General features: G+C 41.0%; 1 protein-coding gene across 3 annotated transcripts in view; it reads left to right on the plus strand.

Moving 5' to 3' along the window:
* The window catches only part of LOC6605131 (kin of IRRE-like protein 2), a 156,437-nt gene that overhangs the window by 21,727 nt on the left and 120,471 nt on the right, over window positions 1-14,239 (plus strand). For all 3 annotated transcript variants that reach the window (XM_032717580.1, XM_032717578.1, XM_032717579.1), the window contains exon 2: window positions 6,933-7,454. In XM_032717580.1, the coding sequence (XP_032573471.1) occupies window positions 7,385-7,454 (70 nt within the window). In that variant the 5' untranslated portion in view covers window positions 6,933-7,384. The remainder of the gene's footprint in view (window positions 1-6,932; window positions 7,455-14,239) is intronic.

The following is a 14,239-nucleotide window of genomic DNA, read 5'->3' on the forward strand; positions in this document are numbered from 1 at the left end:
GCAGTAAGAAGATGAGAAAGTGCCGGGGAAAACGGGGGGTTAAAATAGTAGTGGCTATATGTGCATGGCGTGCAAGATTTCTTACGAGTTTTGAAATTTGATTTCTTCTGTTTGTTGTGGAATTTGAAATGATTATGGGTGGTGGCAGAGGCGTTGCTCCATTGGAAACTTGCATTATGCGCTTTGTTGGTCAACAAGAATTTTCTTTTGGCCAGCAATGCGAAACTTTTTGGCCAACACAGCAGCTCCTTCTTGCATGAATTATGCATAGACCAGGCCGACACTTGAACATTTTTGGGAAGTTTGAAGCTCCACTTCCGGAGCGGAGATTGCTCCAAGGGCTTGCTGCCTAAATGCCAGAATGCCAGTCAGTCGGAAAATGTATTGCTAATGTCCCTTGGCATCAGCAATTAGGCAAATCAGCCGTAAACACACACACACACACATGCAGTCTCTGCCTGAGTAATTGCCGTTTTGCATTGATAAATAACCAACCCATAATGGCACAATCACTTTCGATGGCAATTTGTTTATGTTGCAGGGGCCACTTTCGATTCTAAATCAAATCGATAACTGCACTCGGGAAAAATTATGAAATATTGTAAGTTTTAACCAATGTATAATTTGAGGGATTTTAGCATTACTTAAAACCACCAATATGAGACCTTAAAATATTGTTATTTTATTATTGTTTTGAATATTAAATCATCAATCATTACTATTTAACATTATTTGCTTAAATATTTCTTTAATAACGAGCACATCATTTTTCAATAGAACTGCCAAATCATTGGCCAATTTGGTTGATTATTGCCTAGTTGTGGGGAACACTTGCCAATTCAAAATGGAAACCTCAGAAATCACTTCAACGAGGAGTGAAGGCTTCTTTTTATCAAAAAACTTTTAAAGGAAGTGAAGGGCATATGGAATGGCTGGCTGAAGAATTCCAAGTGCTGGCAATTGTTGACATTCCTTAAAGTCAGCCACAAAAACGCTGGGAGACCAAACCTCGTTTCACTCCGCCTCCTTTGAGTTTCACGGGCCCACACAATGAAATATTAATAAATTCCATTACTAAAGAAAACACACTCGAGTGCGCAGCAAAACATCAATGGCATCGGCATAGAGTTTGGGAACACTTGGATTCAAGGAGGACGGGTTGGAGGAGCAGGAATCCTCACCAGAGGAGACGCCGATTCGATTCTCAGACTTTCTCAGCTGAAGCATTTCACTTTTGCCACGCAGACAATTTTCAATTGAAGTGGGATCGAAATACGTATTGGGAATGGGGGGTACGAGTAGAGTATATGGTGACCTTCCAATTCAATCTAGAAAATACATAGAGAATGTATCGCATATAGACATTCAGATGGTATTCACTGCACACTTACAATATTTTCTGTGTCGCATTTTGTTGTTTGCCGAGGCTCTATTGACAATAAATACTGTCGGGATGAGAACGATGGCGATGATGATGATGAGGATAGATGGCGGTTTAAGTGTCTTTCGTTGGCCTTAAAGCCGCATTTCTGCGAACGGATGAGGCTTTAATGCCCATTACGGCCAAATTGGCACTTATCGAACTGGCGAGAGCCCCATGGGACTGGTACAAGTGCAGATACTCAAATTGGTATTAACAATAATATTTGATTTGCCAAATGAAATCCGCACTCACACTGTGTACGCAGTTTTAGGCAAATGCCCTTGTTAACAAGGCCAACATGGCAGGAATGTTCTAGCCGATTTTCCCTCCACCCAACAGCTTGGCAATTAAATGCAAATGGCGTGTGAAAGCCAATTTTGAAGAGTACACAGACAAAAACTAAGTGCAAGGCACTCGCACACAGCTAATTTGTAAGGACCAGCTGGAAGAAAAGGGGCAAAAATGGGAACAAAATGGCTGAAACAATGACATTCAGACTCCGCCCGACTAAGTGCCTTTCATTGCTGGCCAAAAGTCGTGGCAGTCTTTGGCCCGAATCGAGTGGAAGGTAATCAGGCGAACTGATTACTTTTTGCTGGCACTGTTTGGGGAACATTTTTCACGCTCTGGCAGTGATTTGATAATCTTCAGGTTTTCACCTAATTGGGGATTAAATCTTTACTATTGTGTGTACTAGGTTAATTAGTGTTTAGTTAAAATGCATTTTAATAATAAAACTTAAAATTTAATTGGGAAAAATCCTGCTTATACTGCTATGGATTATTTCTTATATAAATGAAATTAAAAATTCAACTAAATTATAATGAAATGCATAAAAATAGAGTAAAATAAAGTCTAATATATTTTGGCTACCTTGCCAAATATTGTGAAGCAATATACATATATTACTACCGGTAATTACTTAATAATTTCTCTCGGCAAACACAGATAATTATCTTAGAATACATGTTGCCAAGGCTACGTCGTCCAGCTGCATTGAATTACATTAAATTACCAGATGGTAATGTATCTACCTGTATCCTAATCCTAAACCACATATCCCCTTCTGAAAAGAAAGCCCACAAGGTCTCTAATTTAATTGAGTGTAAACTATCCCTTTCAACAACTTGGTATGCCCACTGCCAACCCACCAATTTCCATTCAGCGATCCTTTGTCTATTTGAGTGAGTTTAATTGCTCAAAGCCAGACGCGAGATTCGACTGGTCGCAATGGAAACCTTTATTATAATTTGGCCAAGACATGCGGCCAGTTGGATGAGCTCGAGCGGAAGTGGGTTTATTGGGTGGGTTTCCTGATGCGTGGGCTTATTCATTGACGTTGACCCAAACTAAATACCTCAAATAACGCAAAACACAAACAATCAGTTACGATCCAGCTACACGCCATGGCCAAAAATTATGGGAAAAGCTGGGAAGGAAGGAGTCATGTCAAAATCCAAAACCACAAACAATTAAACAAAATTGCAAATTAGACGTTATTTAGACCAGAAATGCCGTCCCCAAAAAGTTGACAGCCACCGCAGAACTCAACCGACCTACTACTGTACCGTTCTGTGTGTACAGTGAAATGTCGAGAGGAAGGAAGTGTAGGAAATTGCCTATTTGCAATTGTAATTTATTCATTTTGCTTAATATGCCGTGAAACGCAAGGCTTTCACTTCTTTTCCACTGCCCCCCAACGGCAAACAAAACAATAATTTCCTCATATTTTTTTTGGTTTGTTTGTCGTATTTCCAGCATTTGTACGCCCATTTTTTGGGGTTCACTGGCTGCTTGTCAATTGCAATGGTTTGACTAATGACTCGGCGGTAAGGTCATGGAACAGAACCCATTGTTGTCGGTTTCAATTAGGAGCTGCGCCTAATTTGCATAATTATCATAAAGTTTGACGAGGGATAACGAGCCAGTCGAGTGGGAAATTGTCCTAGTCCAACTAGGATTTTATCTGCTGGATGGATGGATGAATGTTGTACTCCTCGAGCATGCAAATTAGTTCTTGATTTGTCCCATAATGAGCCTGTGTTTTTGCACTGATAAAGGGGAGTGATAAAAGTGAAAAATTGGTCGAAATATACTTTACTGTTGTGGAAAATGATTTTCCCTACATTTTCACTTATTTCCAGAAATCTCGACCTACAAAACATTACTTTTTGCAACTAAATGCCCTGAATGAATTGATTGTGGTGTTTGCTCCCTTTGTTCTGCCTTTAAAATCCCTGCCACATTTTCAATCTCCTTTAGACTTAATCCTTAAGCTGTTACTCTCAATTTGCACAAGATCTTTGATTATTGAGGGACTTTTATCCATCCATCCCCGAGGTCCTTTTCAGCAGGATGCTTGGGCAAATGGACTGCAGAATCGGCTTGTTGCTGGTCGATGGAGCTATTTAGACAGATATTCCTGACCCGCTCACCTGGGTTTCCTCGAGGAATTGGCCCATAGATTGCAGTTTTATGTCACAACATTCAAACAAATAGCCGGCCATTTAAAACGGTTTAAAAGCCATTGCTGCAGTCCGTAACAGCCACACGGTGTCCTGACTTTTCCACCAGACAAAACAGAAAACCGCTGGGCGGTATGAGTTTTCCCCATTTTCCATCCGAGAGTTTCCTTTTTCCGGGGATGGCAATAAATGAGCGCCCATTTGCGTATGGTTTGGTATGGCTTTTTGGTTTTTGGCCAGAGAGCGTTGAGGCTGGGAAATTGTTTTGGCTGTCGAATTACGTAAACATTGTCATAAATGACAAATTTAGCAGTCGTAGCCGAGTCAAGCATTTCATTTGCTGTGGCAAATTTGTCAATCTCGTCGAGCGTTTTTTTTTTGCCCGCCATCCAGCCATCACGACTTTGGCCCAATTCTCAGCGTTTTTGGCCCAGACGCCGCAGGGATTCACATGAGGCACTTTCTTTGTTGGTCTGCTAACTTTGTTTTGTTTGGGTTTTCTGTTTCTCGTTTTTTTTTTTTTTTTTTGGTTTTGGCCCGGAATTGCTTTCCTCTCTCGTGATGAAAGTCGCAAGATGGAAGACTTTCTCCGTCTGCGGCAGACGCGACATATTAATTATTCATTTCGATTTTGGTTTGCTATGGCAGCGGGATACCCAAAAACCCGGCAAAAAAAAAGAGGAGAAAAATCCAGCCAGGCTCTTTTGGGCGGCTTGTGATTTATAAACACGCGCGTCGCTTTGGGTGATTTACTGCAAATTGCTTTATAATGTTATATACATTTTGTAGACGATTTTGCTGCTTTTCAGGGTTTTGCCTGCTTGCGAGTAATTATAAGGAAAACGAAAAGAAAAATGAGCCATTTTACTGGGATTCCTAATCCAATGGATTAGGCGCACGACCTTAGGCTATATGTTGTTAACAATCTAAAGATCAGAATATTATAAAGCTTTGGCGTAGATTTGCGGTTCAGCAAGGCTTAACTTTGTTAACTTGTAGGGAATTTATATAATATTAATAAAAATGCATATATGTGAAGATATTCAGCAAATCAAGAAATAATTAGAAGGCTTATGAGTTCCTATTTTATTCTCCATTTGAATATAGAATGTAATTACCCCTATATAAATGTTAATTTATGATTTATTTACGTCAGAATGTATGCATTTCATGTCTAATAACCAAGGTTGTTGTTCATATTAATCAATTATTCACCAACCATTTCTTTTCATTTGCATTAGTAATTTTAAAGTACAGCATTGGCCTCGAAGCATTTTTAATGATAATGGGAGCGGAAGGAAGAAAAATACTTTCACGAGACACGTAAAAGTAAAAGCAAATCTTTGCACATCTGTGAATGTAGTCCTGCGAATGCGAGTGTTTTTTTTTGTGAATATGTGTATTTATGTAAATTTTGGCTGTTCGCTGTTATCTTTTTTTTTTTTTTTGGTTGGCCAGCGCTTTTTATTGTATACATTTTTCGTAGCTGAAAATTAGAAATGTTCCACTGCGTTCAACTTCACTGACAGTGCGTGGCAAATTGCTTTCCAAAGTCTAAAGTCTGGCATGTCTGCAGAACACGAGAGGGCACACACGTAGCTGCACTGAGAGAAATATCGATGGACTTACCTACGCCTAAAAAAAAACTAAGAGAAACTTATGATACAATTGAAAGTAGTATTTGAAAAAATAATTGAAGTATATTTCCTTTAAATTCAGTTACAACATGATCATGTATTTCTCCCTGTGCACAACCGATAGCTAACAATAATAGCAAAAAATGGTTTTTTTTTGCTTTGCTGCCTTCTTTCCGTTTCCTAACCATAAGTGCGGATGGGCTGGAAAAGTTGGAAGTGGGCGGGATGATATAGCACCCTATATGGCTGTTCGCTGTAGCGGTAATTTGCATGTGCAGACTATGGCACATAATATCCATGCATTAGAATTATGAATACACCCCCCCGCCCCTCTGCTCATAACGAATAATGGCAACGAGTGCCGGAAAGAAATTTTTAGTAGATAAATGCGCAAAAATCGAAATTTCCCTCGCACATTACGGCGTGTGCACACGGCGTATGCGTAATAAATGTGCCCGCTGCCATTATTATGACAGTTATGTCGATGAATCGATGGAGGGCAATAATTATAATGCACTGGAATAGTGTAGCATACTCGCACAGTAAAGTCAGTCGTCCATTGCCGAACTGAACAAAAACCAACAAGGCGAAGGGGGACACAACTAAGCTGCCTGGCAGACAGGCAATTAAGTTAATTACTGTTTAAACTTTCCAGCCCGGCCAGAAGTCGCCTGTGTCTGGTTGGAGGAGCGAGGCAAAAAAAAAAAACGAAAAATTTATATTTAGCAAATTAAATTCCCAAGTTGCTGCCAGAGATTGAGCACGTGGCCTGGCCGAAATTTTAAGCAGCGAAAAAATAAAAACCGAAATGTACCTCTGCGTTAAGACACAGTGGGTGGGAAAGTTTACTCGAACTTAAAACATGCGTCTTTAAGGTTTGAAAGGTTTGAAAGAAAGTGCACTTTGATTATAATCTGATACAAGGCAAACCTTTGACCAATGTTAAAATGATAAATATTCGAACCAAAATTTATCAAACTAAGCTATTTTACTATTTTAAATCTAGTTTAAATGTATAAACATATATATTTTATATTTATAAAACAAATTGACATCATTCTTATTTATTCAATTTTAAACTTACATGACACACAGCCACAGTGCCTCCACTGCATTTTCATCATTATGCAGGCGGCATGCCCCATTATCATTTTGCTCATTTCCGTTGTCGTTTTTGATTTGGTTTGCAGTGACAGAGGAGGCAGAAAAAATCTGCTCTCGAGTCTGCCAATGGCTGTGTATTTGAGTTTTTGAGGGAAAGATGCGGTTTCTTGAGCCTCCCCCACAAAAAGCCGTCTTCCCTGCCATACCCATCACCATTTAGCCAGCTTTGTCAGTTGCAATAACTTTCGCGTCAGTCCAACCAACAGATCGTAATGCTCTTCGCCTCCGTTCTGCTCTTTACAGGCCGCATTTCGTGTAAGGACGGCATAAAACAGAAGCGGCAAATAGAAAAGCCAAACGGCGGCTAAGTTCCCTTTGTCTGCCATTTCCGCAGGAGGAGAGAAGGCGGAGCAGGAGTCCTGGCAATTGGCCAAGTTAATAGAGAGCCGGGAGGCCCGATAATGACGTTGCTGGAGCTGCTGCTGCTGCCGCCCATGTTGATGATGAGGCTGCTAACTTGGTTATTGCTGCCAGCCTAGAGGACACAGGACGAAGTATCCAGACCAGAGCCTCTACACCCACCAGACGGACAACACCAACAACAACAAGCTCTGCAGCTGCAACGACGGGCTTACTGCATTTCCGCATCTTGTTCCTGTCGCCGCCGCCGCCCGCCGTCGCCGCCCGCCGTCGCCGCCACCCGTCGCTGTCATCCTTGTAGCCCAGTTCTAGTCGTTGCCACAGCCGGAGTCATCATGCCCATTGCCCATCCACTGCCGCTCTGCGTGGCCTGGCTGCTGCTCCTCGTCGTGATTGTGATGAGCGGTAAGTGCACAGATAAAAAATTATCCTAGCTACCAATCTATCTTATTTATGCGTAATATAAAACAGATTCGAAATGCTGTAATTGACTTAAATATTTAAACTTAGTGACTTTAGAAGCTGCAAACACATATATAATATTTTTTTTTAAGTGTACCGTGGCACTCCACCGCATCCAAACCCTGCGGCACTCCGCTTTCTGCCTTATTGTTGCCGCAGTTAATTGCTGGCATTTGTGTGGCGGCGATTCCTTTCCTTTTTGGCCCCTTAATTGTCCGCTGCGGCTCGGGATGGGATTTTTGTTTCAATTAACAATTAGTTTTGCCAACTGCTGCACAAAGTTATGCCCGGACGGGCATATTCCATTAAATGTAACAATATTGCGTATACGCCCGGCGGTCCTTGACCAAAACTCGAAATGAAAAGTTTACGCTTGCATCCATCACAACAAAAGTGGTCTAAATAAATGAACAAATGTATGCCCGGCAAAGGAGAAAAATTCAATAAACTGCAGAAAGTTTGAGGCAAACTTAAATCGGCTTTTGCCTGGCTTGCCAAAGAAATAGTTTAAGCTGTTTCATTCAGCAAAAAAAAAGAAAAAAAACCAAGAAATAGCTTCTGGTTTTGGCCTCTGGAGAAATTCTCAACAAGTTGTCTTGTCAACAAAAAATTTTTCTTTGTTTATTCACAAATTGCTGAACATTTGGCAACATCGTCTTTAAATCGTTGTCAGTTTTTGGACCACATTCGTTGCAGCAAATGAGTGCAATTGAGCCTAGGGCCCATTTTCCCCCAAAGCCCAGCTTAAAATGCGACATAATATTTTGCCTATATATTTTTCCACAACCGACCGAGTTTGGTTGCAAAATATTTTAGCAGAAAGCGGTCAATTTAATGGGTAAATGCGACAAATTAAGTATAAAGCACGTGCAACCGGCGATTGAATGCAGTTTTCAGCGCGAGATTAACACAATTTAAAAACGTGAATGGATTCAATTTCAATTGCCAAAACCGAAAACTGATTTAATTAACAGTTGTCAGAGGGCAGTGATGGGCGAAACGCAACCCTTAATGCATTTGATTTATTTTTAAAGCGTTCGGAATTTATTGCAGAAACGGCAACAAATAACTGCCGAGAAAGAAGGGTCATTGGAACAATTCAAAAAGTGCTCGAATTAATTGCATTTTTGGTGCCGGCCAATGAAATGGGTGAAAACAAACGGAAAAACAAGTAAATCGCAAAAAAATAAAGGGAACAAGGGAAAAAAGTAGGCGACGGGCGTGGACATATTTCAAAATTCAATTAAAATAAAACAAAAAGGCGGCAACATCGATAGCGACACTATGCAATTTCCGCTTAGGGCGTGGCACCCAGTCAGGTGGGCGTAAAAAATAATTAAACTACGACCAAATAAACATCGAACGTCGCGCTTTTGGCCATTTTCCCAAGAACCGAAAGCCCAACAAATAGTGGCAATTTTTTCACGGTTTTGCATTGACTTTTGCATCCGACATGCACAACATTTTCAATTGAATTACGACAATATGTTGAAATAGACGCTGATCATTCGGTGGAAAACCCATAGCTGAAATTGTAGAAATAGCACAAGATGAATTAGCATCGCTTTCACTCCGATTTTAGCTAATAGTGATCAATCCATTCGTCAATCAATCAATTTGCTCTAAGTGCATTTTTCTGTTTGACGGCGGTCAAATTAAAACCCAAAAAGGACCAAATTTCCACCTGCTAGTTGTTGATTCTGCCCAGGATTCTGCCATTCCCCAGTGTTCACAAATAAATTATTTCCACTCGCTTTGGTGCGCTTTCTACTCAAAACAACCAAAATAAAAAAAATAAAATAAAATAAAAGGGAAATGCTACCCATTTCAGCAATTTAAATATTGATTATGATTGATTTAGTGGAAAAGGCCGCAACTAAATTTTGTTTATTTGCCAATGCCCCACTTCAATTCAGTTTGCGATTCCGAGCGATTGCAATTCTGTAAATTACACAAAGTACAATTTACGACTTCCAGCATCGTGCTTCATATGAAGTAATTTTCATATGAATATTTTTGCAAGTCTCTCGTGTGCATAGAAATTGCATATTTGAGTTCAACTTTTGGCCAGTGTTTGGCGAACGCAAAATGAAATCAAATAAATAATTGCACCACCGAAGAAAGGATGGTTCTGGCCAATGGTCAAATATTTGCTAGCAAACTTTTTGGCTCTGGCCAAGTCATTGAACGTTGTTTGGCCTGGCCAGAAACTCAAACACATGCGAAAAGCTAGCTAAAAAGAGGAAAATAATGAAAAAATCGTGGAGCAGGAGCTGGCGGAGGAGTTGCCAAGTGAAGTGGAGTGAAGCGAACTGCCGACCTGTGCCAACAAACTTGGCCACGTGCAACGTAGGTAATTGAGTATGAATGGGGAATGTGTCGAAAGCGTTTTCTGATGTTTGCCAAACAAAACGCTGCAGGTTCCTTCTCACTGCTCCTCCTCCTGCAGATACACACTGGCAACCAAAGTAGCTGGAAAATGAATTCGATACATTATCATGGCGTCAAGTCGTGCGTGATGGCGACTGGCGAAAAGTATAAATTACATCTAATGCCCCGTGCGCCTGATATCGACGGCGTTCCAGTATCGCTTTTCCTATGCGAAACACCTGCAGACCCATCTACACAGAATCACCACCCACATCTATATCGACCCACTTGGACTGGCAGTCTGAGCAGTGAGGACTGGAGGAGGTATCCCTGTAAATGTGCGCATAAATGAATTACCAATGAACCGCATGGTTCACGTTTTCAATTTAAGCAGGCTGGGCGCTAATTTTCGGGTGGGGTAGTCGACTTGCCTGACGGAAAAGACGACCGTCCTAGAACAAAGAGCGAATAACCATTTGACAGATGTGCTAGCCGAGTTGTGGACTTAAGGAGGTACAGTGGAGACACGCTTCAAGGAAATAATTTTATACAAATAAATAAACAAACGACTGACAAATACAACACAATCGATTTTAATAGATGTGTTCATTCGGTCAGCTGCGCACATTTAAGTCTTTAAGCTACTTACGTTTACTGAATTCCTTCTGCTCTACAGCTTTAATATTTAATTTTATTTTACTTGTATTTCCCTTAGTTTTCATGGACTTCTTTCACATTTAAGAGTTTCCAAAATTGCAGTGCGCTTCGTCACTAACTTAAAGGCACTCTACTCACTACATTGCTGTGAAAATATTTCCCTCTGTTTGCAAGTGCTTCTTTCGCCGTAAGATAAAGCCTGACTCCAATTAATTTAAGCTCACCCAAAACACACTCATTTTCGTAGCAGGAGAAGCTCCTGATAGACACACAAGTAAACAACAATTCGCACAACAAGGCTTCACTGTACACGGCAAAGATGTGTGTGAGTGTGAGGAAGGGGAGCAAATCGACAGCCTACATAAAAGCGCAATTTGCGCAATTCCAACGTCAAGTTCCATTTGATTACAACACGTTGACGAGGACATACGCACTTCTGGAGGAGATTTGGGTGGTGGGTGGTGGTTGCTGGGTGGATACCTATATGCGAGTATGTGTCTGCAGCCGGTAAAAGCAATTTCAGCAAATCTGCAATTGTTATGTCGCCTGCTAAACAACTCACTTCGAAGGCAGCCCTCTCGCACGTCAAATATTTATATTGCATTGCTATTCCTTTACGCATTTCCCAATATCTATATGTATATATGTTTCTCTAGGCCTTGTTGCTCTTGGTTTTGGTTATTTCGGGTATTGATTAAGCGCCTTGACGGAGTTGGCATAATGGCCCACCTCAATTACTGCAGCAGTTTATGTGCCCGTGCGGACGCACATGTCTGTCTTCATTTTTTACAGCCTTTTTATAGTATCCTGTATATAGATCGTTAACGTCACGAAAAGGGGGGACTACAAAAAATAAACACACACACAGACCGGAAAGCATAAATCATGCAAACGACTTGATGGCGTCTATTAGTCTGTTTATAGGCCTAGTTAAAATGTTTATACGGCTAACTTTACGGTGAGCAGCAATTAAGCACAACGGCCGGGTCCTGTTGATCGCGTTTCACAGACCCTAAACAAAAAACAAAGAACAACAAAAAGGTGGGGTCACATGGAAACAACGGCAACAATGTTGTTGCGGGAGATGTTAACAAAAAAGTGTAGTTAAGCAGAAAAATATAAAGCACCATTTAGTTTTAAATGTCAGACCAGTTTTAGCTGGAAATTTAAATTTTGATTGACTACAAAGGATTTATTAATATTTAATAGGCTAATATGTATATAGTAGTCATATATGTATTAGTTAGTCTGCATTGTGTAAAGTCGGTATTTTATGATGAAAAAGCTTTTTGTTGAACTCATTGATTGCATTTCGCAAAACCACCTGCGGAAAGCAAAAATGAACAAGTAGCCCAATCAATTTGCCCAATAAAAGCATTGATAGCTGTCTGTATTTTCCCCAGTGTAAACTTGATGAGCAGTGATTACACATACTCACATTTACCGGTTACGTGAGTGAAACACGGCCCAACTTATACTACGGATTCAGGGGCTCCTTTGGCGGGTGGCTGCTGTCAGGATTCCCAGGAGTGCACTTTACGCGCCACTTGTGCGGAATACTCCGCAGGAATCCTGCGATGGCGCAGCGGCAACAATTGAGAATTTATTCATTGAACTTTGGCGCTTCTTCCTTCTTTTTTTCCCCGCAGAACAAGCACTCATTTATACCCATTAAACGAGGAATTTCCGTGGCAATACAAACAATTTCCGCAACTAAAAAACACCCAATGATGTGGCTCATTGGAGTCACGGTCTATTTATGGGGCATGTGCCTCCACTTTCAACCTGGCCATTTATTGATGAATTTCGTTTTATTTAATTTCATTCGATGGTGGCCAGCTCTTGAAATTCGCTGTATTCGCCATTGGACTGACCGGCGCGTACGAGAAGTCGAAACACAATTTCCAACTTTGTTGTTGTTTGCTTTCAATTCTGCAGCTTTCGCTGCCACGCCCACTTAAAGAAGTGGTAACAGCAACCAGGACCGGCATCACCCAACTGCCATAACCCACCGCCCACCACCGAACACCCAACCAACTGAACCACGTGAAACGTTGCTGGCATCTAAAGTGGCTGCGATTAGTTTGCTAATGTTGTAATTTCATCATTGGCGGCCAGCGAGGTCTCCGCTACGGAAAATCTACGGCTGAGGGCGAGATTACGCGTGAGACTACGGCGAACCACTCAACGCACCGTACGCCGGGCGCTTAGCTAAACATCGTCAGGTACTTGACAGCCGGGAGACCGCATTTTGCTGACCATTGTGCCAAGGAGCAACACACACACACACACACACACACACACACACACACACACACACACACACACACACACACACACACACACACACACACACACACACACCACCGCAGGACAATGGCCAACATGCGGCATTTATGTGACAGAAATGGGTTGGAAAGGAACTTAAACTTTATGAATGATATGTTTTAGCTAAATGCTACTGGTAAAAAGAAGCTAAATTATTCAAATTCTTAACAATTTCATTAAGATACAACAGATACATAGACATCAAGTAGGCAGAGTAAGCTTTAGATTTTAAATAGACAACTTAAAATATCATAATTTTTTATTTACTGCAAGTAGTTGAAATATTTAAAATATTTTTGTTTCCCAATGCCACCCACTGTACTGCGTCCTTATCCATTTGGCCAACATTTGCTGAGTTGTGTTGGCCGCATTTCTCCAAGTTTTGTCGATTCATTGAAGTGAGTGGCTTTTTATTTGCGAGAAAATGGCCAACATTTTTTGCCACTTTTTTCCACTGCCGCTGCTGGCTGAATGCCGTTTGCTGGCCCATTCTCTCTTATTTCCAATATTCCGGGCTAGGTTTTTCGACGGATTTTCGTATTGAAAAGGAAATGAACTCATAAAAAGTAATTTGGTCATAATGCTTTGGCCGAGTTAGTTACTTAATTTGCAGTTGCAAATAAAGTTTCACTTTATTAATTTTGATGTCGAGTGCTGTTGTTGTTCTTCTTCGTTGCCGGCCACTTGATAAACTTGCGCTGGACCAAAAACTGTGGCTCAAAAAGCAGAAACGTTACGCAGAAAAATTGTTTATTACAAATAGGCTACGTCAGGCAGTGCGAGTTCTATTTTGAATTGAATTAAAGCCAGGTTTTTGTAGCCTTGAGCTTGGCATTAAATGGAAACGTGCCACGGCTTTTGGACTGAAAACAAGAGCCGCCGCAGGATACCGCACCCCCCACATGGTAACAAAAATGGGGTGGCAGACACTTGGATTGAAATTATGTTTTCTCTTTTTGATGCCCGTAGCGTTTCCAATTGCGTTTTTTAACTTGATATTGTTTTATATTCCAGAATTCAATTAGAAGGCGAAATTTTGCACAGGTGTCTATATCCGATCCTTTGCAATTTTCCATCTAACAATCGTACACGCACATAGCAACGCAAAGTGAGATAGACAGCCATTGCGCGGAAGAGTCGGAAAACTTTATTGTTTTTCTTTGGCTGACTTTTGCTCCGGTTTTCGACGCGAGACAAAATTGCGAATATAATGAAATTTCTTCCGTTTCGCCGGTTGTAATTGTAATTGGTCTACGGCACCTGCAGCGGCAGCAGGAAAATGGTAGCTGAATTTTTCCCGCGGCTCAACTTTAAATGAGTGAAATTTCGTGGAGCGGCAAATTCGGAATGAGTTGTCAAATAAAAATGGAAAC

This window comes from Drosophila sechellia, chromosome 3L (assembly GCF_004382195.2).
Source record: "Drosophila sechellia strain sech25 chromosome 3L, ASM438219v1, whole genome shotgun sequence".
NCBI classification, from domain to species: domain Eukaryota; kingdom Metazoa; phylum Arthropoda; class Insecta; order Diptera; family Drosophilidae; genus Drosophila; species Drosophila sechellia.